This window comes from Larus michahellis, chromosome 1 (assembly GCF_964199755.1).
Source record: "Larus michahellis chromosome 1, bLarMic1.1, whole genome shotgun sequence".
Taxonomy (NCBI): Eukaryota; Metazoa; Chordata; class Aves; order Charadriiformes; family Laridae; genus Larus; species Larus michahellis.
This window is the reverse complement of record NC_133896.1, coordinates 42,254,393-42,281,544: the sequence shown is the minus strand read 5'-3', so window position 1 is coordinate 42,281,544 and position 27,152 is coordinate 42,254,393. Positions and strand designations below refer to the sequence as shown.

General features: G+C 40.4%; 1 protein-coding gene across 9 annotated transcripts in view; it reads left to right on the top strand.

Annotated features, from left to right (window-relative positions):
- Positions 1-27,152, top strand: part of OSBPL8 (oxysterol binding protein like 8) — a 96,657-nt gene that overhangs the window by 8,637 nt on the left and 60,868 nt on the right. For 7 of the 9 annotated variants that reach the window (XM_074573669.1, XM_074573661.1, XM_074573644.1 and 4 more), the window contains exon 2: positions 23,706-23,811. Coding sequence is in view for 4 of the 9 variants with exons in the window: in XM_074573617.1 (XP_074429718.1) it covers positions 23,770-23,811 (42 nt within the window). In the remaining 5 variants the exon portion in view is untranslated. Of the gene's footprint in view, positions 1-21,370; positions 21,593-23,705; positions 23,812-27,152 lie in introns of those variants that run through there. The other 2 variants (XM_074573678.1, XM_074573625.1) reach the window with 2 other exon arrangements.

The following is a 27,152-nucleotide window of genomic DNA, read 5'->3' as shown; positions in this document are numbered from 1 at the left end:
GCCTTCTTAATGCTCTCTTCCCCCTTTGCGAGGGGAAGAGAGAGGTCTGTGTGTCAGAAGTCGTCATTTAGGTCTCGTATCGGGGAGCCAAGATCGAAGGTCTACGAGGATACATTTCAGGATCAATAATAGTTTAGACTTGCATGATTTCCAGCTCTCCAGACACCAGACCATGAGTAATTATCGGAGTAAGATATGTGCTTCTCTGCTATTTCCATTTCTCTTGGGGAGAACTTATAATGCTCTGTGCTTCTTTGTGGTATTGCCTTCTATTTTTCCCCACTGATCATCCTCCTCCTTTCTGATTCAAGCAATGTCATGGAAGTTATGGTAGTGTTAGATGAGGGGAGCAGAAGGAGGATTGAGGAAAGCTGTTAAATTCTTACCTGGAGTAGCAGGTAGGGTTAATTTAATGTGACTGAACATCTGTCCATGCTTCGTGCAGCTGACATCTAGCATTTGATGTGGATTTAATGTGCATATCACTAATGGAGGAGTATCTTTTGAGAGTGGAGATGACTTGCATCACTTTCCTAACCTAATGGCATCTTCTCTGCCAATGTTGAGGTCGTCTTTTTGCTTCTCTTCCGTCTGTTCTTCTGCATAATTAGGATGATGTGGGCCTTCTGCTTGTTAGTTTTATTGAGAAAAAAACATCTGGGATTACTGTTTTCTTATAATGTATGACCTGTCTGCTTTCTCCTGCAATTCCAGCTATGCTACCTGTTCAATTTCATTGGTTACTTACCACCTTTCTCATGCCTTGGTTTCACTGATAATGGTTAAAGTGCTGCAAGGAATTTTCTGTCTCACTTCTTGTAACTCTAGGCACCATCTGACTAATCATGGCTTTAGCTGTTTTCAGAAGATTATCGTTTTAGAAGAGGGCATGATCATAACCTTGTATTCCCTCCGGATAGCTTAGACACTGCAGAGAACTGCAAGCTGGGGGAGGGGATTGGGCTTTTGGGGTTTTTTTGAAGTGATATGCTTGCCAGTGGTATGTACTGTCTGTATATGATACAGACAGTGCCTGTGTAGTATCTGCTTTACTTCAAGGACTTGCTTAACCTGTCAAACATAATTTGCGTGTGTGCATGTATGTATTTGTGTATATAAAAGAAAAGTACTAGTAACACATCAGAAGCAGGTAACCTCCTGCAAACTGCTATCTGGCAATCCTCAGTGTAGGGCTCTCAGTTAGGTCTTCAGGCTAAGGCAACAGTAGGGGTAGCTGTGACCTGAAGTCTTTGGTGTTATTTGCAGTCTTCTTTAGAAAAAGAAGCTTTCTGTGTGAATAAGCAAAGCAACTTTGATTAATCTGTATGATGCAAATTGTAGACTTTAAAGGTACCACTTTGCTTTGATTAGTGACTTTTTAAAAAAGAAGTTCTAAATTGAATCTGCACAATAAATGAGAAGTTGCAATTCTAAGCTAATAATTGTAGCATCAAAATTGAGACTAAGGATTTTGTTAGGCTGTCCATTATGACCTGTTGGAGGCTGAAAGATTCCTGTAACAGTACGTATTTGCTGTACTGAAATTACAATTTTGTTATGTTTCTTTTGTGATCAAATGAAAATCTCATCATTAATTAAAATGTGATCTTTGTGACTGTAGAGACAATAAGCTAACATTTGAATCTTGTTTTGTACACAGAATTAAAGACCCCACACTAATGTACCTGTATAGACTTACTGATTGCTGTTTTTGAAAACAGTACCTTGATTCTAGCTTGTCAATAGCATTGTAGTTACACTTAATTGTCACTAACCTGTGCTGCCTTGAAAAAAGACTGGATAAACCTCAGTTCAAACAACTACATTAAAATACCAGGGATAGAAAATCACCCGGGAAAAGCATGGGCTTAAGGCTCGTGATTTTTACAAGCAAAAAGAATTCTCCTCTACACAAATGCCAATTCTATCTATTTGAATAATGCACAAAATTACTGAGTTTAAGGAGAGATTTTAAGACTGGTCTTTGAAATCATGAACAAGAATGAATGTTCTCCCTTGATGAAAAAAGTTCGTTCTTTAAAAATGAAAGCCTGCTGAGTCAAAGAAGCACTGAATAGAAAGCTTATACATGCTAATAAAGGTAGAAAACAGAATGGAGAGCCATGAGCTGCCCTATAAAATGAGGGAAAAACTGGTGGAAAATAAACTTGAGAGAGTATACAGATGGGTCTGTACCATGTCAGCTACTTGAATTAAATATTAACTATACATGCTTACTGTCAGTGCTTTAAAGAACAGTGCTCGATATTCCTCTCTGTGCGTTAACATGAAGATTTTTTTAAGCTTAATAATCATTTCCTTTCAGTGTCATAAGCTATGTTTCATTTTCAGCTTGGAACAGGAAAACATGCTTACTTTTTATGTAAACTAAGAACTGGTGTGAGGAAATGAGGCCTGTGGTGTGAGAGGGTTTTGGTTTGGGTGGTTTTGCTTTGTGAGTGTGTTTTTTTTTTTTTTTTTTTTTTAAATTTGCAGAAGACCTCTGTTCTGGTTGCTGTCAGATCACAGGTTACAAATTGTGCTACTTTGGTTTTCACAGGTATGTTCTTGTTGAATTAAAACAAGCATTAGTACTTTCTTCCCTTTTGGGCATATAAACAATATTTGTCTTCAGTGATCTTTAAAAAGTTGTCTTTGTATATCTTATTGTTGATTTCTACTTTCTTCCAAGACAGCTTGATTTATATTAGAAAGAAGATTAAAGATCTGGTAGGTGGCCATTATTTTCAAGCATGATAAGTCAATGAATGTATGTTATAGTATTGAGTATAAATATTTATTTTTTGTTAATAAAAAGTGACCAGAACACAATTTTATGCATAATTTTTTACTATGTATTTTATTATCAAATGATATTTGATCCCTCTTTATGAAACGAAGAAAACGTTGATTTTTTTGCTTATCTTAAGCCATTTTCCTCTGTGACTGACAGATTGTTTTTGTAAATACAACCTACTTACGAATGGGACTTATGTTATCTTTTAATGTAAATATACGGAAATAACCTCTGTTTTATTAATTGCCATATAAGCAGCACAGATGGAATCAGGGAATGAACAGAATAAGGCAAAAGTCAGCATTCAGCTGTACTGTTTCAGTTGCTCTGTTCTATGAATGCATCCAAGTATCACCTGTAGTCTTTCATTTGAAAAGAAAAACATCCTTACAAAGAAAAACATCTTTACATACTATATAGATTAAATATTTGGTGATAGGAAGCTCAGAAAAATATATTGCAGGTGGTTACACTACTTATCTTCCTGCATTTTAGTTGGGCTTTTTCCCCTTATGTGGATTTATTTCTGAACTCTGTTCCTTAATTTTTCTATATAATAAGAGGAAGGAGGGCTTCAGAATTTATTACAGGTACAAGAATTCATTATGCCTCTGAAATTCTTACTAGCATGACAGTTCTCATGCTGTGAACAGTTAAAAGTCCTATCTTTTTGTCTAATGTATTTGTTCTTCTTCAGCAGAACTTGCAACGATACCTTATGCATCAAGTTATTGAAGATCCAGCAGAAAAATTACACTACTGCAGGGCTTAGTCTGCTTTTGGAAAAAGAGACCAGTAACTCTTCTGTAACACGGTGGTCATTTGGTATTGCTGAGTAGCAACAGGAGGCTCAGGCCTCTCAAACCTTTGACTCTTTTGGGTTTTGTTTTTAAACTTCGGGAAGCTAAGCCTTGTTGCATCTTGAATAGTGTAATGGGTACCTTGATTGTGTATTGTTCATATCTTAAGTAAATAGTGTAATGGGTAACTTGATTGTGTATGGACTAAAGACAATGAGTTTTTAATTTTTTTAAAAGTTCTGAATACTGAGTATTGTCTGGCAGTTGACCTTTTGTGAATTCAGTAAGTTCAAAAGTGTTTGTGCTGGCAGGCACAGTAGAGGAAAGGGAAACTAGAGTGACAGAGACCCAATGTTACTCTTAATGTATATTGTCCAGAAGTGATAGCTGAAATGTATCTGAGATATCGCACATAAGTCTGGACTGTTATTCATTGAGGCATTTTTATAGACGTTTTTGTGCATTTACAAAAATGCTTGCATTTCCAGTGTTAAGAATCAATTTCATTTTATCAGTTTGGTGTGTTCTTTTTGGTTTTGTTTGGTTTTTTTTACTGTTAGTTTCTTGTAGGTGATTAAAACATAAACTGCTTGCTTAGCGGATATTTCTATCTTAAAAATGCAGACTTAAGAAGCTTGGGTTGTCCTTCTTGCAGGATGAGTAGCATCTGTTGTGGTTCATACAGCTTTAAGGTGTTGGGGGAAGTGTTGAAGAAGCAAGCTCTTGCCTTGTAGAATGATTTTCTGAATATAGCTTAGTCCCTTGATAGAGATGATGGTTGAGTTTGAGCCTCTGTGAATTCTTGGATGAAGGGAAAGAGGAGAGGTGTGGGGTTTTTTTAGTGGTTTAGGGTTGCTTTTTTTTGTTGTGTGTTTGTTTTGTTTGTTTTTTTTGTCAGGGAGCAGCTGGTGTTTTCATGACTTGTAACTTGCTATAGCTGACCTTCTGCAGCCTGCACTGTGTGTTCTGCAGCAGGGCAGCCTGTACAGCGGAAATTCGACAACAGCAAAAAGTAATTGCTGAACAAGTTTGATGTCTGTGAAAATTCAGAACTGAGTGAAGGAAAGCGTGTGTATGTTATCGGGGGTTTAACTTGCAATCTGAAAGCCCTCACTGAATCCTTCCTCCCTTCTCTGTTGTCAAGGGTCTCAAGACTTGAGTCTTGGAGGAGGAGAGATGGTGGGGCTTTTCTGTTACCACTTAAGGGTGTAGTAGATAGTTTTCCAACTTTGAGCATCTGCCCTCTTCTTGTGACACAACATTGCTGTTCCCATCCATACTAAATGAAAGCCTGCTTTATCTCTGGTGAGTTTATTCTCCGTCCTGTTACAGGATCATGTTTGCCTGACATTCTGTTTTTTAAAAAATAGATTTTTTTTTCCATATTTTTCCTGTTGTAGCCACCATTTAGATGATTTCTCTGTGTCACTATTTGTTATACTTGTCTGACACTTCTAAATGCCTTTTCTCCGTCCCAGCTTTATTCTCAGGTTTCTGCTTTGATAACCATGTTGTTTAGTGTCACACACAATTACCTTGTCTTCCTCCGTGTCCATAATCTTAAGCCGCATGCACCTCTTTTCTTTTTCTTTCATTTAAGCACATAGTGGTGTATTTGTTTTTCTTCTTGGCTGCTGTCCTACCTGCCTTAGCAACTCAGAAACCTAGTAGCATGCTTCCCTCTTCCTGTGCTTTTCCTTACTTTCTCTGGAGAAAAATACAGGTGTTCACTGATTTGAGCTTGACAATATATGTGCATATTTTGCTGTTGTGAAATTTTAAATGTCTCTGCTTGAATCCTTTGCATAGCAATCTTTGCTACTTAAATTGCAAAGATAATGCTATTGTAACACTGTGTGAGAAGCGGCAGTGGAGGTGCTTGTGTCAGCAAGTGTCTTCTCCCTCCCCAAACAAATTACTACAAGCATAAGCTGTGCAGGCAAAAATAGTAACATTCCACTCCTCCCAGTAGTGTGTCCAAGGAGGTTGTTATCAGCATAAATTTATTTGCTAGGACCAACATTTGTAGGAGCCCTACTGCTGATACTCTGGTGGAATGCAGTGATACCAGTCCACTCTCCATTGCGAACGTAACAAAGTTCAAGGCTGCAGACTTAACGAAGGTGCCATGTCATTGTGTCTTAGCTTGTACTCCTCCTTTGTCACCGTTTCTGATGTCTCATGCCTCTTGGAGTTCCCAGCAGGTGTTTTACTGAGTAATGATGATAGTAATTATGGTCTTTGATGAACTCTGATTTGTGAGCATTACAATGGGAAGCTCTCATGCTTGATGTCCAGGGAGAACCTGTTTGAGCTAGCGTTTGTGTACTTCGCTTGAGATGCATAATGAGGCTGACAGCTAGGAGAAAATTTTAAGCTGGGGGAACATTGAAATTGGTGTTGAGGTCATTCCTAGAACTACTAACTTGCTAGTGATTGAGCAGTTTTTCTACCCATTATGAAATAAATATGAACCTACTGTGATGGGAGCATGGGATTTTCAGAGTCCAGAGGATCCAGATGTACCTTCCTACATTAGAACAGCACTTTCTAGTCAGGAATTTGAGGTTATAACAGAAAACTTATTTTGGTTTTGGTCAGTTGAAGTAAAATGTCTGAGTGTGCTCAGATCCCCTACACAGGAACAGTTTATTGTGGGTCTCTGTTTTTAGGATGTTATCTCACCTGCAGTAACTTAAACTTTTTCTTTAATTGGCATTATGGTGCATGTCTTTAGTTGGATGAGAAGGGACCTGACCTATATTTTGTTTTTCAAATTAATGCAGGTTGCATACTTTCTTAATGTGGATGGTATGTTCTGCAAATGCTTAAACTGAAGATTCTTGCAGCAACTTTACAGTATATTTTCTGTATTGCATTACTTAGCTCCAGGTTAAGGTAGAGAGCTAAGCAGTGTAAAATGCTGCCATCTACAGCACAGCTATGTGCAATAGCTGTCAAGGGTATCGAGAGCGATCAAGGGAGCTCCTTATAGGAGTGTGAGCTTGAAATGTGTCTTAACTTGACATGAAGATGATTCTGACTTTTAGCCGGCTCATAAAGGGTCTATTTCCAAAATTAATAGCTAATTCAAGCTTGTCGAAGTAGCTGAACAGATGTTTGTTAAACAGGTACATTGTGAATATTTTAAAGGAAATTTTAAGAATGAAAAAAATAAGTAATAATGCCACACTGAACACCAGTAGTGAATGAAAGAAGTTATACAAAAGTATAACAGATCACTGGAAACAGAACTCTGCTATTAAAATTGAGTAGTAACTATAAAATGGTGATAATCAACTCTGATTCACTAGAGAATCAGAAATCCGTTTACCTACTTTTCTTTCTGTTGAAAAAGAAAAGTTGTGTTTCTACCTAATGTTTTAATTGGAAAAAAACCCATAAGTTTATTTGCTCTGACACTAAATGTTGATTAATGTTGATAATTAATCAACTAGTTGATAATTAATCAGCTAATAATGTTGATTAATGTGGAGGAATAGATGCAACAAGAAAGTATAAAGAGACCCAGATTTTTCTTCTGTTGTCATGATGCAGCAGCCTCCTACACAGAATAGCATGGGAAAATCATAATGTTATTGAAAGAGCAAAGTTTCAAACCAGGCTTAAAATCTTGTAGTATAATATGAGTTTCAAGCTCAAATGGGAAAGTGTAGAAACCAGGAACGACAGTAATTTACTCTTAAGCACACCTACAGAGTGCTTTTGGTCTGCACCTGTGACAGTATTTGTCATGTAAAATATGTCTTGTTCAGAGTCTGGATACTCTGACAGGCTCTTGTAAGCAGCTGGACATTGGTCTGCTTTAATCTTTTGTTCCCCTCATTATTTAGAGGGTTGACTATAATCTTCTATTCCCTTCATTATTCAGGGGTATGGTAATAGAATGGCATGGTGATTGGCCCAGCTGCAACAAATCCAAGAGGTTAAAAAGAAACCTGTTCATCAGCTAGACATCCACATGCATCTGAATTTCATGGCAGATGAACATGATTTTTCCTTTGTAAGAGGAAATATGATGTCCACTGTAAAGTTATTAAAATGCTTTCATTTCAATGAGGAAGACAAACTTAATATTCAACAAGATGTTTTAAAGTTCAGAACTTTTGATCAGTTTAGAGCAACTTATGTGTCTAAACTGGAATGTTGCCACTTTTAAAGATACTCTTGAAAAGGGGCAATTGCTTGTAGTTTTGTGGTGTTTCTTATTATTTTAAAGACGATTGCATTACAGAGGTGATCTCCAAGGACACTCTACCAATCTTAAATGTGCTTTTATTTTTTTTTTAATGAAGCTTTCAATATGTAGTCTTTTAGTTGGCTGTGAGGTTGTGAGGTCTGTCTGAAGCCTTACCTTGGAATTAAGTATTGTAGCCCAGGATTTTCCATGCTTTTCACGTCTAGGAAAGAATCAGTTAGAGAAAAATGGGAATTTCTTGTCCACCTGCCTAATTGTTCGGCTAATTTAAAAATGGCAACTGTAGAAAAAGCAGGTTTGCCAATGTAAAGTTTAAGTAGCTTTCCGTGTCAATAGTTGATCCAAAAGGCAGAAAGAATAAGGGTACCTTACTGGGGGAGAAGAAAGTTAAGCTCTGTGAATGTGGACTGTGCTGTGCAAGCTGAGAATGAGTTCTGGCCCATATTGATACAATTAATGTCTGTTCTTATAGAGAAGCATGAAAAGGCAAGATCAAACGTCATAGCCCACCTAGCTTATCCTTTGTTTCTGTGCCTGGTTTTTTTCCGTTAAACCTTCAATTTTGCTAGGATAAGAGAATTCCCTTTATCAACCTTAAATGTTTCAGGGTCTGCATGAAGAATTGAAGAATTCTTCAGTTCTTGTTAAAATGTGATTTATTTATGAATTATGATTTTTACTAAAATAACTAACAGATCCTTGAAAGTGTTGAAGGAGACAATTGTGCTCTGCTTTTTTTTTCTTTTAATTGAATGCAGTATGCCATTCTCCAGTCCCAAAGTGGATAGACTGCTTAGCATTTTAATTGGTTTTCAAGCTGAATTCAGCTTTAATGTTCAAGGCCAAAGACAGGGTTATGAAGGTTAATTATACTTATCAACATTTGGAAACAGTCGATTCTCATTGTATGTGACATGTTAGCACAGTGCCTTTCTTGTGGAGGGGAAAGTGGCTTATAACTTCATGATGTAACTGGAATGCTTGTGGGCTTATCTTGGTTAGGTGGTTTTAATGGATAAGCCTCTTAGTTGTTTTACAGTTTGGTGCTTATGAATGGCATGGAAATATTTAAGTGCCATTCATTTAAAATCTGGATTTTATGAAGTTAATAGCACTCTTGGAGTTGCAAGGTCTTAATTTCATATTCCATGTGTGTTGCAGAAAATCTGGATATGAAAAAGCTTGTTATGAATGTCATAGACTTTCTAAAAGCTATCATGGGAGTATAAAACATGCCGTTGCATTAAGAACTACCGGTTTATAGTATTTTTTCTCAGGTTGTGATTATGGGGAGAGGGCAGCTCATCCTTCTCTGAATTCTGATGAGGGATGCAAAATGAAGGAACAAAATCCCTACTTAAGGAAACATTGTGCATGCCTGAGTGTTTTTGAGAATAAGGGGCTCTGCATGCAATGGTTTCATTGAAGCCAGTATTAAGAGTGCTTTTGCTTGACAATTTTGAGGAAAAAAACCCAAAACAAAACAAAAACCACCAAACAAAAAAACTCCACCAACCACCTCAAAAAGAACAAACCTTTATTCTCCTACATGTTCATTACAAGACTTCTTGGAGAAATCAGAGTTTTTAAAAAATTAAAGCCTTTAGTTTTAAGTGTAGTGTACCTGCTGAAGTTCACTGGTTTGTGTCTGTGACCACTGGGTTTGGATATTCAGTCTGGGCACTCAGTGAATCATGAATTGAAAATGCAGGACCTGAGATTTCTCCAGTCACCCCTTCTGGCATAGCTCGTGGTTGGAAACATGTGGTGCCAGTTATTCTTACAGCTGCTCCTGCAGCAAATCTAAATGGGTACATTCAGTTTTCCTCCTCCTGACATCTCAGTGAGGTGTGTGAAAATGAGCGTCAGAGATGGGATGTGCCCCAGGAAGCAGACTCTAGGCTATGAGTAAGTTGGGACATACACTTCTGTTCAGTTATAGCTCTGAGACCCGGACTATTGCTGATTAGCTCCGTTTACATTGTGAAGCATGGAAATTAGGGTTTCATTCTTTTCCTAAATGCTAGGCTTTGAAATACATGTGTAAGCTGCCTTCAAGGGAATAAAAAGTGTAATATGATACTTAGAGGTGTAGTTAACTGCTGTGGCAGAGATACAGGGTATTGAATTGCTTTATGCTAATATTATCTTGGCAGTTAAGCTAGTGTTATCTTGGTATTGTGTGTGATTTTAAATATGAAAGTAAACTATAAAATGCTATTAAACTGATAACTCTTGACAGTTTTGGTGACAATATTGGAATGAAGTAATGCTGTGAAGCAAGGGATGTAATTTTTCTCTTTTAAAAAATACATTCTCTCTTGGAAGTATTATTTCCCTTATTTATTGTAAAAACACTAGCTGAATTTGCTGGAGCTCCCAAGCATTGCATCCTTCCTTCCAGGTGTTTGTGTCTGACTTCAGTCTGTCCCTGGGCTCCCAACTGCAGGATGTCTCTTGCAACCTGCACCATGCCGTTCTGACTTGCCTTAACTGGCAGAGTTTTGAGGGGATGGATAGAGGACAGTAGGGAAGCAGGATTCAAAACTTCATATCACGCAGTCCTATGGGATTGCACAGCTGAGAGGACCGCATTCACCTTAAATCACATGCTCAAGCTATCTGATGGCTCTGTTAACCAATTTTATGGGAAGGAGAATTCCCAGTACTTGAGTAGATTGGATGGAAGGGCAGCAGGAGCTGCCTTGTCCATTCAGTATTCATTTGGCCCTGAATGGAATAATTCTTTGTCCCAGACACTAGATTCTTCCTCTGTTTGTTTTCTTCTCTGAAGCATTTCAAAGAACTTCCAAGGAAGTGTCAAGACTTTGTTTTCCTGGCTGTGCTGTATGAAGTGATTTTACAACCACTCCCTGGTTGTCAAGGAACAGAAGCCTATTATCTCAACCATGAATTAATTTAATATCTTCTGTGTTGGTCCCTGAAGCAGAATGTTAAATGTACCTGATAATACGTGGCTCTTGCTACAGAGAATCTTGGTGTCTCCTCCCAGTACCAGGATTAAAAAGCATTCTGCTCTTCAGAAATGGGATAACTTTGGGTACAAATGTGTTTAGCTCTACTGCTTGAGGGCTGGCTTTGACCAGTGAAAGGCTTAGTTTCTATTTTCAGCTCTGGCAACAATTATTTTTATATAAATTGCCTATTTATTGTAAATAGTGTGAGCAGTTGCCTAACTTGCATCAGGTAGCAATATTGAGCTTTTTTTCTGAGGGCTGTGAATTGAAGGTAAATTGTCACTTTATGATGCTTGTATCACTTCCATAGCTGCTTGTTGTGGCAGGCTAGGTCCTTCTCATCACCCAAAGAAATGTCATGGTGGAGCATGTAATTTGTTGAATAGAAATGTGTGGGGCACCAAGAGGTTACTTGCCAAGTCTGCAATGCGACAGTATTCTGCAGTTCCTGTGGATCAGGTTATATTGTTTGAATACTCTTGGTTCATCTTGTTAAACTAACAGCTATATGAGATTCTTGCAACAGTTCCAAATCAAAGTTGGTCAGTTATTCAGTAGCTTCAGAAAGACAAGCTTGGATGTTTTATGCTTGTCCTTGTTTGCAGTAAAACAGAACCAATTTTCTTTTCAGTAATTTTACCTCTTCTAACTAACTGAACGCTGAAAATAACATCATATTTTTCAGACACTAGCAGTGATGAGGTCTGATGTTTATAGTTAATACCAGGGAATGGTATGCAGACAGGCTCCTGCTTATACTTATTGCTATAACCAAAGTCAGCTAACTTTATATGCAACTCTGGAGGGTTGGAAGCAGAAGAGTGTAGAGGGGCTGCACCTGTGGGGATCAGCAGACAGGGCAGGTGACCCAAAACTGACCAACAGGGTGTTCCGTCCCATCTGCATCATGCTCAGTATAAAAGCTGAGGGATCAAAGAGTCATACCTCTTTTTTTTTTTTTTTTATTTCAGTGGTGGGCATCCGAGGAGTACTCATCTGTTTATCTGCCTTTGATCCAGATCTGTGCATTCCTGAATACAGATCTGGAATCCAGTTCCCACCCGTCACTGAGTCCAGTCTGGGACTTTCCCAGTGCCTGCCCAGTGACATGATTGTCATCCTGGGAGCTCAATTCCAGGTTTTATATACATTTCATTATTTTCTGATTAATATTATCTTCTCTTTTTATTATTACTATTTTATTAAAGCAGTTTTAGTTTTTTTTTTCAATACATAAGTGTCTCGTTCTCTCTCTGAAGGGAAAGTGGTTGAAGAGACTATCTGCCATTTGTTTAGTGGCCAGCCCAGCCTAAACTGTAATGCTAAAAGCACTAGTCCTTGTTAAGCCAGTACAAAGGCTGTTTGAAATATTTGTTCATGGCTTAAAAACCCACAGAACAACAACAATGAAAAAAACCCCATGAAAAACCTACCTCTCCCCCAATACCCCACAAAAAACTCACAAACCAACCAACCAAACAAAAAAAACCACAACCTCCCTAAAAAACTGACACCTAAAAAACCGACACCTAAAAAACCACAAGTTAGGTTCATCAGCTCATTTTAATTAGGCAAGCAGTAAAGTGAAAAAAACAAACCCTAAACTTGGCATAAACAATGGAAATCTAAATTAGACTTTCTAAATCTTTTTAATAAACCATGATGTGTAAGCCAGATACTATTGCCGCCTGTTTGAACCTGCTGCTACTTTAAGTTAGAATTTCTAGGGTTTTTCCTATTGCGGTAGGCTTCTCTGACCTTTTGTTCTTAAATTCTCATACAGTATCCTGTGTCTTGAAATTGTGGAAACTACCTTCAAGCACTAGTCAAAAGAAATCCAAATGAAGGCCATCTCTTATGTCATTACCTCTATTTTAATATCAGGAAGAGACACTGCTGCCAAGATAAGAAAACTAAATTCTATGTGAGAATAAACATTAGGTTCCTGTTTTAAATATCCACCATGTTTAATCCTGCAGAAAGGCCATTTCATAAAAACCTCTCAAACACAGTATAACTGTATTGCAGCTAAGCATAATGTATCCGTTGTCAAGGAATGTTCTGAGTAAGATTTGATCGCTTTTGAGGACAGTCATCGTATTCCTCCAGGTGTCTAACTCCTGCAAAGATGAGGGAGAGACTGTAGGTGAAAAAGGCGGGGGGAAGGTGGGCTCTCATTAAATAGGGGATTGTGTGGTCGTTTGAACACAGACTTGGAAAAATATTCTTGTCCATCCCCCAGCAAGAGAGACTTTTTGAATGTAAATGGTATTGTAACTTAAGTAATACATGCTCTAATGCCTGAGATAATTGCTTGGTGTTCATATTAAAACTGCAAATTGTTTGTAAACTATTAGTAAGAAAAATGTTTTACGATGACTGTCTGAGCAACTGCATATTCTGAAATTGTGACAACCTGAAATTTTGCTTCTGTTTGCTTAAATCAGCTCAGAGAGAAACAATGTAGGAAATCAACTGCAATAGCTTTTGATGTAGCAAGGAACCGTCTGTGTGACGGTGCCTATCTGTCCAAAGCAATGTTGCTGAGATAAAGAAACTTCACAGTAGTTTAAGCTGACTTTTTACTTAATTTGCAGTTGGTAAAGAGCACTCATCTGGTCACATATAGTTCATCTGGCAGTTGGTAATTCATTGATCCGCAATAGTACAATCACTTGCAATCATTTATATATAATCTTAGAATAGCTCTCTGAAACATTATTCCTTATGAAGTCGACTATATTCTTGACCTGCACATGAGACTTAAGATATTTCGGTGTATGTGTTCACATTATAACCAAGATGTTTAGAGGGCTTCATCACTGAAGGTAGTATTCTGCATCGTTTGAAGTATTAAAGTAGATTTTCAGCATCCCTTTATTGAGGCTTTTTGAGCACAATGAATTAGTTCTTATACGCTTAAAGTGTTTTTTATAGGCTTGAAATAGTAAATGTGTGGGGTTTTTTTTCCTTCCTTTTTAATGCTTTGACTCTGTATTTGACAGTAATGTCTGTCAAGGGGAAAAGAGAAAAATCTTCCTTTTAGGAAACGCAAGGTTGGATTTTGTTTTGGAAAGTTCCATGCAGAGGAAATACGCATTGGTCTTGTGTCTCAGGATGTCAACTGATTCCACTTTGGCATCAGAAATGGAAGGGATTGTTCTGCCATCTTGTCTGTGGGAACATCTCTGCTGACTTATCTCACTTTTTCATATCCGAAAAACCTTTAACAACAACAACATTGCTTTTCCTTTTGCCTTGGCTTGACTCCCTTCTCTTCCTGCATCGGTTTGCAGTTGGTGTTGGGTGAGTCTGTAGCTGTAGACATAGTCCTTGCCCAGGCTGTTATAGTTGGAACAGAGGTGGGTTAAGAGGTGCCACTTGGCTGTTTTTTACCACTGCTGTGCCAGACCTGCAAGCAGAAAGACAGGTGCAAAGTCCTATGGCCGAGCTCAGTTTAAATGACCTGTGTTTTGAGAGTGGCTGTTCAAAATTATTTGCAATAGTGGGTGTCCCTCTGATGGAAGAGGTTTAGGGAGCACCTGCACAGACAGGCATGTGGGCAGGTCAGAAAGGCAGCAGCTGCATCTGGTGAAGGCAGAGGCAAGAACCAGGTGTGGAGGACTAGTAATCTCTTAAACTGTTTCAGCTGTGTCTAGAAGAGTGTGTGACACTACTTCATACATCTGTCAACATGAGAGATAAGAAACCACAGGGAGTACCAGCTGGCCTTTCATCACAGTACAGAACAACTTTTTTTTTTTACTCTGAGATATTAATTTGAACATCTTGGCTTCTAATGCAAACCTCTTGATAAACATGAGTTGACTGGGTATATGGGGGGATGTGTGTGTGAGGCTATTAGTAGTGCCTTTACAGTTCTGAAAGAAAACTTCTGATCCTGTTAGAAGAAAGGCAGGATTCCCTGACTTTAAATTACTAAATTTGTCATGTTGCTTTCTTAAACCTTTTTTGGTTTGTCATCTTTGGGCAGAAAAAATGCAAGGCACAAGTAGCGAATGTACCCTTAAGTTGCAGGGTGGAGTTCTGAAAAGAAAACAGTTTGCAATGTGTCTAACCACTCAGTCTCAGTGCATCTTTTTTTTCTTCAGAGGCTGTCATTGACCAATCTAATGTTGTATAAAGTTGTGTGAGGTTGGTTATTTTGCTGGTTGGTCCTGTAGCATCTTGAAATGTAAAAATAAAATGCTAGATCTAGCGATGAAAGGTTTCATTTTATCTTCTTTCCCTACTTCAGCACAACAAAGCAAAAAAAAAAATCTTCTGAATATTTTATGAAGCTTCATAGGTTTTCTCTAGTTCAAGATTAAATGCAAAAAAAAAATTTTAATGATTTATTGCCTCTCTTGTTCTTATGCTCAAAGGTTGGACTGAGCCCTTGGTAAAACAGGCTCGTGGAGGCAAAGTGGATAGTGGTCTAGGTAACTAGACACCCTTAGGTGAAGAAATAGCCATTTTTACCGTTAAGACGAACAACTAATTTGAATCATGGGTGCGGTCTTGGAAAGTAATAAATCATTAAGACTGGGATAGTTTGGGGAGCTTTGAAGTGCATTACAATGGCCAAAGACTCCAGAACACTTGGGATGTGAGTTTTTTGAGAGGATGTTGGGTTGTAATACCTGGAGGTGATACTTACCACTCTTCCATTTTTATCAGGACAAGTTTGCCTGTGGGACACCTGTTTAAGATAGTAATTATTAAAGTTTCAGTGGATATTCAGAAGTTTGCTATCCTCTTCTTGGCATTCATTGCCATCTGTCACTCTCAAAAGATAGCTGAGGTATCTGGACTATGCTTCTGCTTCCCAAGTTTTTTTTTTTTCTAGATGAGAGATATTTTCAACTGTGCTTCAACTTGCCTGGGGTTTTTTTTGATGGCTTGTTTGTTTATAATTTTCTTTTTTCCCCTTCTGAAAACAGTAGTACAAAAACAAAGGAAACAGCTTTCTTTGCATGTGGACTGTTTATTCAGGAAATGAGAAGGCAGGTGATGAAACTTAAGGTGGAAGGAAGTGTTTCATAAGGGTGTAGCTGATGGCTGATAGCATTAAGTGATCACAGTACACTCAAGGGACATACTTGAGGCAGCTGAGTCTGGTGTGGTTATACCTGTAGCAGACTTTTAAGCATTCAAACATTGCAATTGAGAGTTAATGTAACCATGCAGTTTGTCATTTGCAACTTCCCCTATATTATTACTGGTGTTGTCAAGCTCTGCTGTTTGGCCCGACTTCACAATAGAAGTTTAGAATTGAACCTAGAGATTTACTCAGCTCTCAAATTTCTCTTCTAGAGCAGCAGAATGAAACCTCTTCCTGGTTCTTCCAAGTTCTTAACGTGTATAAGACGCTTAGTTTGAGCGTTGAGGAAAATTTGTGATTTCTTTGTTTACCAGATCTTTTGCTGAATCATTTGACCCTGTTGGCCCCACTCCAGTTCTATCAGTGACTCAGCTTCAGTTCCTGCTTTCTCGGAACTGGTCTTAACAAACACAGTGTCTTTGGCATGCTGTGACATTGTCATGTGCAAGAAACTGGCCTGATCTGTGGCTTGTTAATGAAGTGTACTTGGACTCGTGAACTGAGAGAGATGATCTCGGCCTCACGCTACAGCCAGGGGTTTGTATTTCTTCGGGTGCACTGGATTCAAAGAGCCTTGAAAATAAGACATGTACCTTGATTACCTTCTGTGCCTTTGCTTCTCCCTGGCTGCATGGAGCAAAGTGAAAGTGCCTTCACCCTGTCATATGATTGCTGAATGACACTTAGATTATTTGAGAGCCTTGGTTTGATCACCCTGGTTAGATTTAGGATTTAGATTTCCTTTAATCTCTTAAAACTGATCCTATCTCTGTTAGCTCTTAATTTTTATGAAACTTGTTCCTTTTTTTTATTTGTAGCACTTGTATACGTTTCTCAAGAGTATTAACTTAAACTTCGTTATGGACTTTACTGAACTGAATGCACTGATAACCACACCTGAGAACTGCTTACCTAGGGGTCATCTGGGGATCCTGGCCAGGCAGCAAGTTGACAGACAGCAATGTGCCCTTGCCACTAAGAAGGTGAATGGTGTCCTTGGATGCATTATACAGAGCATTGTCAGCATGTCAAGGGTGATGGTCCTTCCCTTCTACTCAGCACTTGCAAGGCCAAACCTTGAGTGCTGGCTCCGGCTCTGAGCTTCCCAGTACAAGAGAAACATGGACATACTGGAAAGAGTCCAATGAAAGGCCATGAAGGATGATTAAAGGGCTGGATCATCTCTTAGATGAAGAAAGACTGAGAGAGCTAGGGCTGCTCAACCTGGAGAAGAGAAGGCTCAGGGAGATTCCATCAATGTGTATAAATACCTGAAAAGGGGGTGTAAAGAGGACAGAGCCAGGCTTTTTCCAGTGGTGTCCAGTGACAGGATAAGAGGCAATGGACACAAACCAAAACACGGGAGATTCCCTCTGAACATCAGGAAACATGTCTTTACTGTGAGGGTGACCGAGCACTGGCACAGGTTGCCCAGGGAGGTTGTGAAGTCTGTGTCCTTGGAGATATTCAAAGGCTGCCTAGATGCCATCCCACAAAAGGGGTTTGGGCAAGACGATCTCCAGAGGTCCCTTCCTACCTCAACCATTCTGCGATTCCCTGTGGAATAGCATTTCTGTGGTACTGTTGTATCTCTGCTTTTCAGCAAGGGCCTAGGTGAATTTTTACCCTTCTTGACGCCAATGTAAGCAACTAGGTTTCCTTTCTCCTGCTGTGCCTCCTCCATGCTTGTTGCCACATTGATCTTTGAAGTCAATTGTTATGCCTGTGTCATCTTAAAGAAATTTACAACATATTCTTATCTGGTACCCATCTTGGTCATTTTAAGTGCATGAACTTATTTTAGCCCTCAAGGAAAGAAGGCAGGCATCCAGCAGAGCTTAGCAGGTCAGTTTTGGAGGTCAATGCCCTGGAGAACGCTTCCCCTTTGGAAAGGCCAGATCAGTGTGCAGTAGCCATTTGACTGTGCAGCCGGTTAGTGGGTCACAGGTGAGGCTGTACCTTGCCTATGGGGTATGATGCTGGAGTGTAAGAGGGTGCTCTGATACTATAAAAGATCACAAAACAGTATCAGAGTGCAAATGCCATATCTAATGACCATAGGTGATAGTACTTGGGGAGAAAGCTAAAACCTGCCTATATCATACAGTATGCAGGTGTTTGAGTAGCTTGGTCCATCCATTAAACAGAAAACCTATTAGATTCAGGGGTCATCTGTTCCACTTTCACTTTGTGGCTGCACATTGGCTGAAATTTGAGAACTCTTGGGGGGCAGTGGGGATACAAGAGGTAGCATAGCAAGCATCTCAGTGATGAGATCAGGCCAAGACTCTTGAAGAAATTCTCCAAATTTAGTGAAGTGTTTGTACAGAAGTTGATCTTCTGTGGGAGAAAGGGAAGAAGAGTCCTGTCATGAATTGAATTACAGTTTTAATGTTAGAAACATACCTCCAATAGGGTATTACTGCCATGGAGTCAGGTTTAAACTCACTAATATGCTTGGAACAAGTTACATATTTGTTGAGGAGCCTTTCTTATGCTGGAGGAAAAAAAGGCATTTCTTTCCTAATAATCAGTTAAAACAACATATCCGTGCAATAAACACTGATATAACTGGTTAACATATGGAATACGTAAGTCGATACAGAACACTGCCAATTCCACTTGTCTTTGAAGGTGCGAATAAAGGTGTGCCTTCATAGAGACTTCTGACACAGCCAAGGCCTCTGGCTTCTGCTGCTTTTGCTCTGTGGCCTGTGCAACTATACCTCAGAGAATGTAACATCATGGAATCATTTAGGTTGGAAAAGACCTTTAAGATCATTGAGTCTAACTGTTAACCTAACACTGCCAAAACCACCACTAAGCTGCGTCCTTAAACACCACATCTGCACATCTTTTAACTACCTCCAGGGATGGTGACTCAGCTGTGTCCCTGGGTAGCCTGTTCAATGCTTGATAACCCTTTCAGTGAAGTGCATTTTTCCTAATATCCCCTGGTGCAACTTGAGGCCGTTTCCTCTTGTCCTATCACTTGTTACCTGGGAGAAGAGACCGACCCCTACCTCGCTACAACCTCCTTTCAGGTAGTTGTAGAGAGCCATAAGGTCTCCCCTCAGCCTCCTTTTCTCCAGGCTAAACAACCCCAGCTCCCTCAGCTGCTCCTCATAAGACTTGTGCTCTAGACCCTTCACCAGCTTTGTTGCTCTTCCTGGGACATGCTCCATCATCTCAATGTCCCTCCTGTTGTGAGGGCCCAAAACTGGACACAGAACTCATGGTGGGGCTTCACCAGGGCTGAGTACAAGGGGACAATCGCTTCCCTCGTCCTACTCACCACGCTGTTCCTGATACAGGCCAGGATGCTGTTGTCCTTTTTGGCCACCTGGGCACACTGCTGGCTCACGTTCAGCTGGCTGTCTACCGACACCCTGAGATCCTTTTCTGTCAGGCAGCTTTCCAGCCACTCTTACCCAAGCCTGTAGTGTTGTGTAGGGTGGTTGTGACCCAAGTGCAGGACCCAAGGCATACTCTTACAGCTTTTGGGATATCTTTTTTTTTTTTTAAAGGGTGGGAGTTAGGAAGAAGTAGGAAGTTGCGTAAGACTTTTGAGCGTGCATATGTATGTATGTAGTTAAAATCCTGTTCACACAGAGTGGGAGCTGGGATTCTTTAGCCTGGAGTAAAGGAGGCTGAGAGGAGACCTTATTGCTCTCTACAGCTACCTGAAAGGGAGGTTGTAGTGAGCTGGGGGTCGGTCTCTTCTCTCAAGTAACAGGTGATAGGACAAGAGGAAGTGGCTTCAAGTTGAGCCGGGGGGGTTTAGATTGGATATTAAGAAAAAATTTTTACACTGAAAGGGTTATTAAGCATTGGAACAGGCTGCCCAGGGAAGTGGTTGAGGCACCATCCCTGGAGGTATTTAAAAGACAGGTAGACATAGTGCTTAGAGATACAGTTGAGTGATGTTTTTTATCAGAGGTAGGTTGATGGTTGGACTAGGTGCTCTGAAAGGTACCTTCCAACCTAGGCAATTCTGTGATTCTTTCATTGATGCGTTTTGTCCTTTGCTTCTATCAGAGACACAAGCAGAATTTTCCTATTCTTAAGGTGCAGCTAACTGAAAACCAGACTGTTACAAAAAATACCAATAGCTGAAGCAATCCATTAAAATAAATTAAGCTGAAATACAGAGGTTAACACGACAGGTTGTCGATCGTGTGATGAGGTGTACATTTCCCTTCTGCTTTAAATCTGTGCTGCTGAGCTTGTCACCCTAGATCCTCTTCACAGTGGAGAGAAATAGCTTATTTTATGGTATGATTTTTCCCATTGGTACAGCTGCTTTAAAATGAGCAATACCTTTCTAAGTGCCTGTTTGTATGCATTGTCTAGAAAGTAAACATAGGTGATTGGCTGGGATGCCATCATATAATTCTTTTCAAATAATTTCAGTTTGCATGTGCCCTTCTGAACATTTAAGCTATTAAGCATTGTGATTATGAAGTAGGAACATCTGTTAATTAAAGCCAAATCAACCAACCAGGCAGACAACCAAATTGCAAACACTTGTGAATATGGAGAGAGCAGCAAAGGCATGTCATAAATGTCCCCCAAAAGCTAAAAAGATGATGATTTAAATTTGGAGTTGTGTCTTCAAATCTAATCTAGCTGAACTAGAAAAGGGCACACTTACTCGTGGAAGCACCCCTCTTAATAACCTGGCTGCATTTACAATTACGTATATAAATTCCTCTTTCTACATTGATTGGAAAGTTGCTTCAAAGCCTTGGAGCTCGAACGGTTGGAAACTTTCTGTAATTTTTCAAAATAAATCTGTTCTCCAAGCTCATACGTACTTGACTTTTTGGCAACATCCTTTTGCTGAGAGATCCCTTTTCCCTCCTTGGTGTTTATTTTGGCATGTTTCAGAAGCAATATTGTTCACTTTCAACCTTTGTTTTGCCAAGAAAAATAAGCCAAGCTGGCTGCCTACTCATAAGCTAAACAATGTGGGGAAGGTAGTCCTTAACCATTTCTGCACCTGTTTTACTCTGCATGTCTGTTCAAACATAAGCAGGCAGAATTTTCTCCCTTCCTCTCCCAGATAATTTCTCTGCAGGCTTCGGGACCGTGCTGGATTATGAGTTTCCTCAGGATCGTGGACAACCACAAATGCTAAGTATTAGACGTTAGGGTACCTGTCAGATGACACTACTCTCGAGACTGAGGTGGGGAAGGATGTAGTGGCTGTGGCCACATGAACAAATGGAGGAGCAGGATACACCAGGAGTGTTGACAATACACATTAAGAGTTAAAAAGAATGTCTGCTAAAAATAGAGATGGGTTTAAAACCGGTTTAGGGTGAATGTTCCTGTGTCAGGAAAGATCTGTTTATTTGGATAACTGAGTGCGGTTGCAAGTTTGTGTAACTAAAAAAGCCCACTGACTGCTTTAAATATCAGTGTATACGTCAGTTTGCAATGCCATTCATTTTTCATCTTGTTTAATAGAGTTTAGTGTTTCCATAAACTGAATATGCATGCAGCCTGGTGTTGCTGAATTTCCTGCTAATAATAGAACCTAAAATGGATGCGTGGGGGAGAGATGACAAGGAGCAGTCTCCAAGAGACATTACCCAATTCTGCATCCCCGTGCTGGTGTGTGGAAGGTGCGCGTCGCAATGCCTGCCGCCCCGGGAAACAGAGCTGCTGGGGTGAATTCCTCTTTCTGTGGTAATGCCATCTTTCATCTTATTGAGACAAATTAATCACTTGTACTCATCTCCCTTCAGATGTCTACTGTTTCTAATTTACATTAAAACGTCTAGGCTTACGCTTGCCAGTTACCTGCTATCTCAGTAACTACTCAGGTACTTGAGTAAGATCCTCGTCAGCTCTTTGGACTGAGTCATAGGGAACTATAAGCTTTGCAGTTTCTTTAGCGAACAGTCTTTATGTTAAACTTCTTATTAATGTTTTCATTTGTATTTTTGTGGCATATGTTATGGTAACTTGCTATAAATGTGTTAATTCTGTATGTTCTTCCTCAGGGATTTTTAATTCTAATTTGCTTTACAAAATATGAGAACAAAAAATATAATAAAAAAATTGAAAGCAGTTGTACAAATGGTCTTTCTTTACAATGAGATTTGTTTTCTTGAGTGCGTATTTCCTGAGGCAGGCTTTGAATAGCAAAATCTTGTTGTGTGCCCTCCTGGTCCTCTCCTTTCCCTTCTCCTGCACCCAGGATGCTCCTCAGGCTCCCTGGAGGGGCTGTGATGCCTCCTACCACGTCACCCCGTGCAATCAGCCTCTGTGCTCAGTTAATCTGTTTCTGCCAAAGCTTGAGCTGAAGCCATAGTTTTGTGTATATCCTAAGCACAGTATGATAAAACTGTAGCTTAAAGGCATGTAGTGATAGGACCGAGGGCTAATGGCTTCAAAATGGAAGAGGGTAGATTTAGATTAGATAATAAGAAGAAAGTTTTCTCTATGAGGCTGGTGAGACACTGGAACAGGTTGCCCAGGGAAGTTGTGGATGCCCCATCCCTGGAAGCGTTCAAGGCCAGGCTGGATGGGGCTTTGAGCAGCCTGGTCTACTGGGAGGTGTCCTTTCCCATGGCGGGGGGGGGTGGAACTAGATGATCTTTAAGGTCTCTTCCAACTCTAACCATTCTATGAAAACAAAGTCACCATCTCCGTGCTACCCCTACTCTTGCACAGGTGTTGGTTTAGCAATCTGATTTGTGACTTAGCTGCTTCCTGCCCCTTCACCGCACCCAAGAAAAAAAGAAAGAAAAAAAAGTAATCCTTGGGCTAATTCTCTGATCAAACACTTGCTCTGACAGGAGGGAAGGGCAGTGTGAGTGTGGCTTCCTGGAGGGTGGGACTGTGCGGTTTTCTCCCTGTGGGATGCTGTCTTTTCTGTTTGGAACAGGCCAGCTTACAGCTGTCCCATCCGCTTGTATCTTTTGCTCATGGGAGCCTTGGATAGAGAAGTAGAGCAATGGGCTGTTGATGGGCATCTCTTGTGGGCATCCTATTTTGATCTGCTTCCCTCCTGAAACACACTAAATGAATGAATGGTTAAGACGTGTTTTTTTTCACCGAGTTCTGCTTGATTCCAGACTGTTTTCTTGTCTCACTGGTGACTTCAAATGTGGTGTGAATGCTAAGGTTTATCGAACCTTTCATTCTGTAGCCAAAAAAAAAAAAAAAGTAAATAGGACATGTCTAGAGAACAAGGCAATGCTTTCTGGTGGTGTGTGGTGACAGCCAGCTGAGTGCCCACTCTGCCACAGAGGGTGCTGGTTTGCAAAAATTATTTAATTTCTGTGTTTCGGTTCCACAAAGTAATACATGGTTGTTTCTGGAGTTATGCTGGGAAGCCCTAAACTCTGGCTCCTCCAGAATAGCTTTTATCTACCCAAACAGCTTATCTGCTGTGCGTGCCTGCGTGGCAGGAGTGGTGTGCTTCTGGGGACTCTGAAACAAGGGGAAATACAGGGCAAAACCTGTGGGTTTCTTTGTTCTTTTTTTTTTTTCTTTCTTTTTCGCTTGTGTTCTTCCAGCATAATTTTTCCTTATTTGATGCAAGCGTGGTTAAAAGTAAACGCTTGCCTCTGTGAGTAGCTTTTGTTTTAGCCATTTTATTTGAAACTATCCTCTCCCTCTTTTCCTAAAAAGTTGACTTTTATGGGTAATGTGCATGTCTTGCAAGGAACTGTAACATACAAAGTTACAATAGGAAGCTATTTACCCTCTTAAAACATAGAGGAGAGAGTGTAGCTTTTTACGGATTTCAGCCATTGAAGGTGAATTGTTATATTTTTCTTTCCCCCTCCAGGATGTCGAGTGGCAGGATGGAGGAACTCTAACTGACAGGGAGCCAGACAACACACCCTTTCAGCATGGAGGCTGTTCCGGTTGACGGGGAACTTGATAAAAATTCAGTGAGTAACTTAAATGTGGCAGATGAATGTGAAGGTGCCTTTGCACGGAGAGGGTTAAACGGCTTGAATCTGTTATAGTTTGCTTTGAATTGATACTTTTCTGGTGAATGCATTTGGAATATCATGTAGTATCACCCATCATTTGCTAGATTCTCACGGGAAGAGGGTGGGATGTCAAGAAACATTTGGTTCTTGGATTTGATCCTTGGTGTCTCTGAGTCCCAAAAGAAAAAGGTATCCCTGTCAGTCTTATTAATTGGCACTTTACTCGTTAGTGACTGTGGACAAAAGGAAAAAATGATGTATTTCTTGGTGGAACAGGGAGCAGAAAAGGCAGGAGGAGTGATAATCATATATTGTCAGATTAATTTCAGGTGCAAGAGTTGATAATCTGTGCTGATTATAAAATTTCTGAAGTAGTGAAAATACCAGCTCTTTCTTTTGTGCTTAACAATTTAAAAACAGGAAAGGCTGGTGGGTACTGTGATATTTAATCATCGTAATGTTGAAATTATTTCAGAATTTAATTTTTTCACTTAATTTTTGTGTTATGTGGAAGCACTCCAATAGCTGAACCAGGAAATGTTTTTTAGTTTCCAAAGCTGCTTTCTGATACAAAACACTGCCTCCCAAAGGCAAAATAGGTTAGCTTTTCTATAACTGAGGTGAAGCTCAAGTTTAACACCTCATTATATTTGTGAAGGTTCAACTACTACATAGAGCTATTAAGTCAATCCAAGTGCTTTATTACTGTTCTTATCTGAATTGATGAATTTGGAGACAAACTATTTTGCAGTGCATTAAGAAAATCCTCGGGATTTTTCTGTAATAAACAAGTTCATTGATTTTTTTGCAGGGCCAATACATCTATATCCCAGGCATAACATGCTAGGAGTATCACCTGTCAACTGTGCAATAGGACATTAAAAAAAAAAAAAAAAAAATCCTGTCAGTTGAGTTGCTGTGCTCCTTGTTTCCTAAAATGACAAAAAAAAAAGTACTGGTTTACAAAAAACTTCTTAAGTAACTTGAAATGTGTTAGTTTTCTTTTTGTGACAGGCCTTCACAATAGCATGATTTTAAGAAGGTATCTTGAAATAAGGCTTTATATGATTTACCAAGTCTGCTTCAGAAGAATGTAAGGTGTCTACAGAAGAATGTAGGTTATTACAGAGATCTCGTTAGGTTATACAGAGAGAAAACTAGGAAGGCGAAAGCCCAGCTGGAGCTCAACTTGGCCACTAACATTAAGGACAACAAAAAAAGCTTTTCTAAATACATCAACAAAAAGAAAGCCAGGGAGAATCTCCATCCCTTACTGGATGCTGGGGGGAAAGTTGCAACCAGGGACAAGGAGAAGGCTGAGATACTTAATGCCTTCTTTGCCTCCATCTTCAATAGTCAGACCAGCTATCCCCAGGGTGCTCAGCCTCCTGAGCTGGAAGATAAGGATGGAGAGCAGAACAGCCCACCCAAAATCCAGGAGGAAGTAGTCAATGATCTGCTTCTGCACCTAGATGTACATAAGTCTATGGGGATGGATGGGATTCACCCAAGAGTACTCAGGGAGCTGGCGGGAGAGCTCACCAAGCCTCTCTCCATCATTTATCAACAATCCTGGTCAACAGGGGAGGTACCAGATGACTGGAGGGTGGCTAATGTGATGCCCATCTACAAGAAGGGTTGGAAGGAGGATCCGGGGAACTAGAGGCCTGTCAGCCTGACCTCGGTACCAGGAAAGATCATGGAGAGGATCATCTTGAGTGAGCTCTCACAGCAAGTGCAGGGCAGCCAAGGGATCAGGGCCAGGCAGCATGGGTTTAGGAAGGGGAGGTCCTGCTTAACCAACCTGATCTTTTTCTATGACCATGTGACCCGCCTTCTGGATGCGGGGAAGGCTGTGGACGTTGTCTATCTGGACTTTGGTAAGGCCTTTGACACCGTCCCCCACAGCATTCTCCTGGAGAAGCTGGCGAATCATGGCATAGACAAGTGTACTCTTCGCTGGGTTAAAAATTGGCTGGATGGCCGTGCCCAGAGAGTTGTGATTAATGGGGTGACATCCTCTTGGCGGCCGGTCACCACTGGTGTCCCTCAGGGCTCACTTTTGGGGCCAGTTTTGTTTAATATCTTTATCAATGATGTGGAGGAGGGGATTGAGTGCACCCTCAGTAAGTTTGCAGACGACACCAAACTAGGTGGGAGTGTTGATCTGCTTGAGGGTAGGAAGGCTCTACAGAGGGACCTGGACAGGCTGGATCGATGGGCCAAGGCCAACTGTATGAGGTTTAATAAGGCCAAGTGCGGGGTCCTGCATTTCGGTCACAACAACCCCAAGCAACGCTACAGGCTTGGGGAAGAGTGGCTGGAAAGCTGCCCAGCAGAGAAGGACCTGGGGGTGCTGGTGTACGGCCAGCTTAACATGGGCCAGCAGTGTGCCTAGGTGGCCAAGAAAGCCAACAGCATTCTGGCTTGTGTCAGGAATAGCGTGGCCGGCAGGAGTAGGGAAGTGATCGTGCCTCTGTACTCGGCACTGGTGAGGCCTCACCTCGAGTGCTGTGTTCAGTTCTGGGCCCCTCTGTACAAGAGGGACATCGAAGCGCTGGAGCATGTCCAGAGGAGAGCTACCAGGCTGGTGAGGGGTCTGGAGACCAGGTCCTATGAGGAGAGGCTGAGGGAGCTGGGCATGTTTAGCTTGGGGAAGAGGAGGCTGAGGGGAGACCTCATTGCCCTCTACAGGTACCTGAAAGGAGGTTGGAGAGAGGTGGGTGTTGGCCTCTTCTCCCAGGTGAACAATGACAGGACCAGAGGAAATGGTCTGAAGTTGGGGCAGGGGAGGTTTAGATTAGATATTAGGAAGAATTACTTTACTGAAAGAGTGGTCAGGCACTGGAACAGCCTGCCCAGGGAGGTGGTTGAGTGACCATCTCTAGAGGTGTTTAAGAAACGTCTAGATGTGGCACTTCAGGGCATGCTCTGAAGGGCAGAGATTGTAGATTGTTTGGTTGGACTCGATGATCTTAAGGGTCCTTTCCAACCATGAAGATTCTTTGTAAGGTTAGCTTTACCTTTTATCCTGTGTGCTTAGGCACCTGAAGTGTCATCTCAGAATAACTTTTTTTTAACTGACGGTATATTGTGATTGGCTACTTTAAGCATATCTTATCAAAATATTATTTAGTGGAGTAACTGTCTATCTTAATTGCAGTTACAATGTGAAGTTTTGTGTGTTGTCCCACAACTGTTAAAAACATTTTTGAAAGCTCATCTGGGAGTCTAATATACTTGGTCTGGTGTACACCATAGTAAAAAGTTGAAAATGAAATATTAAAAAAGGGTAT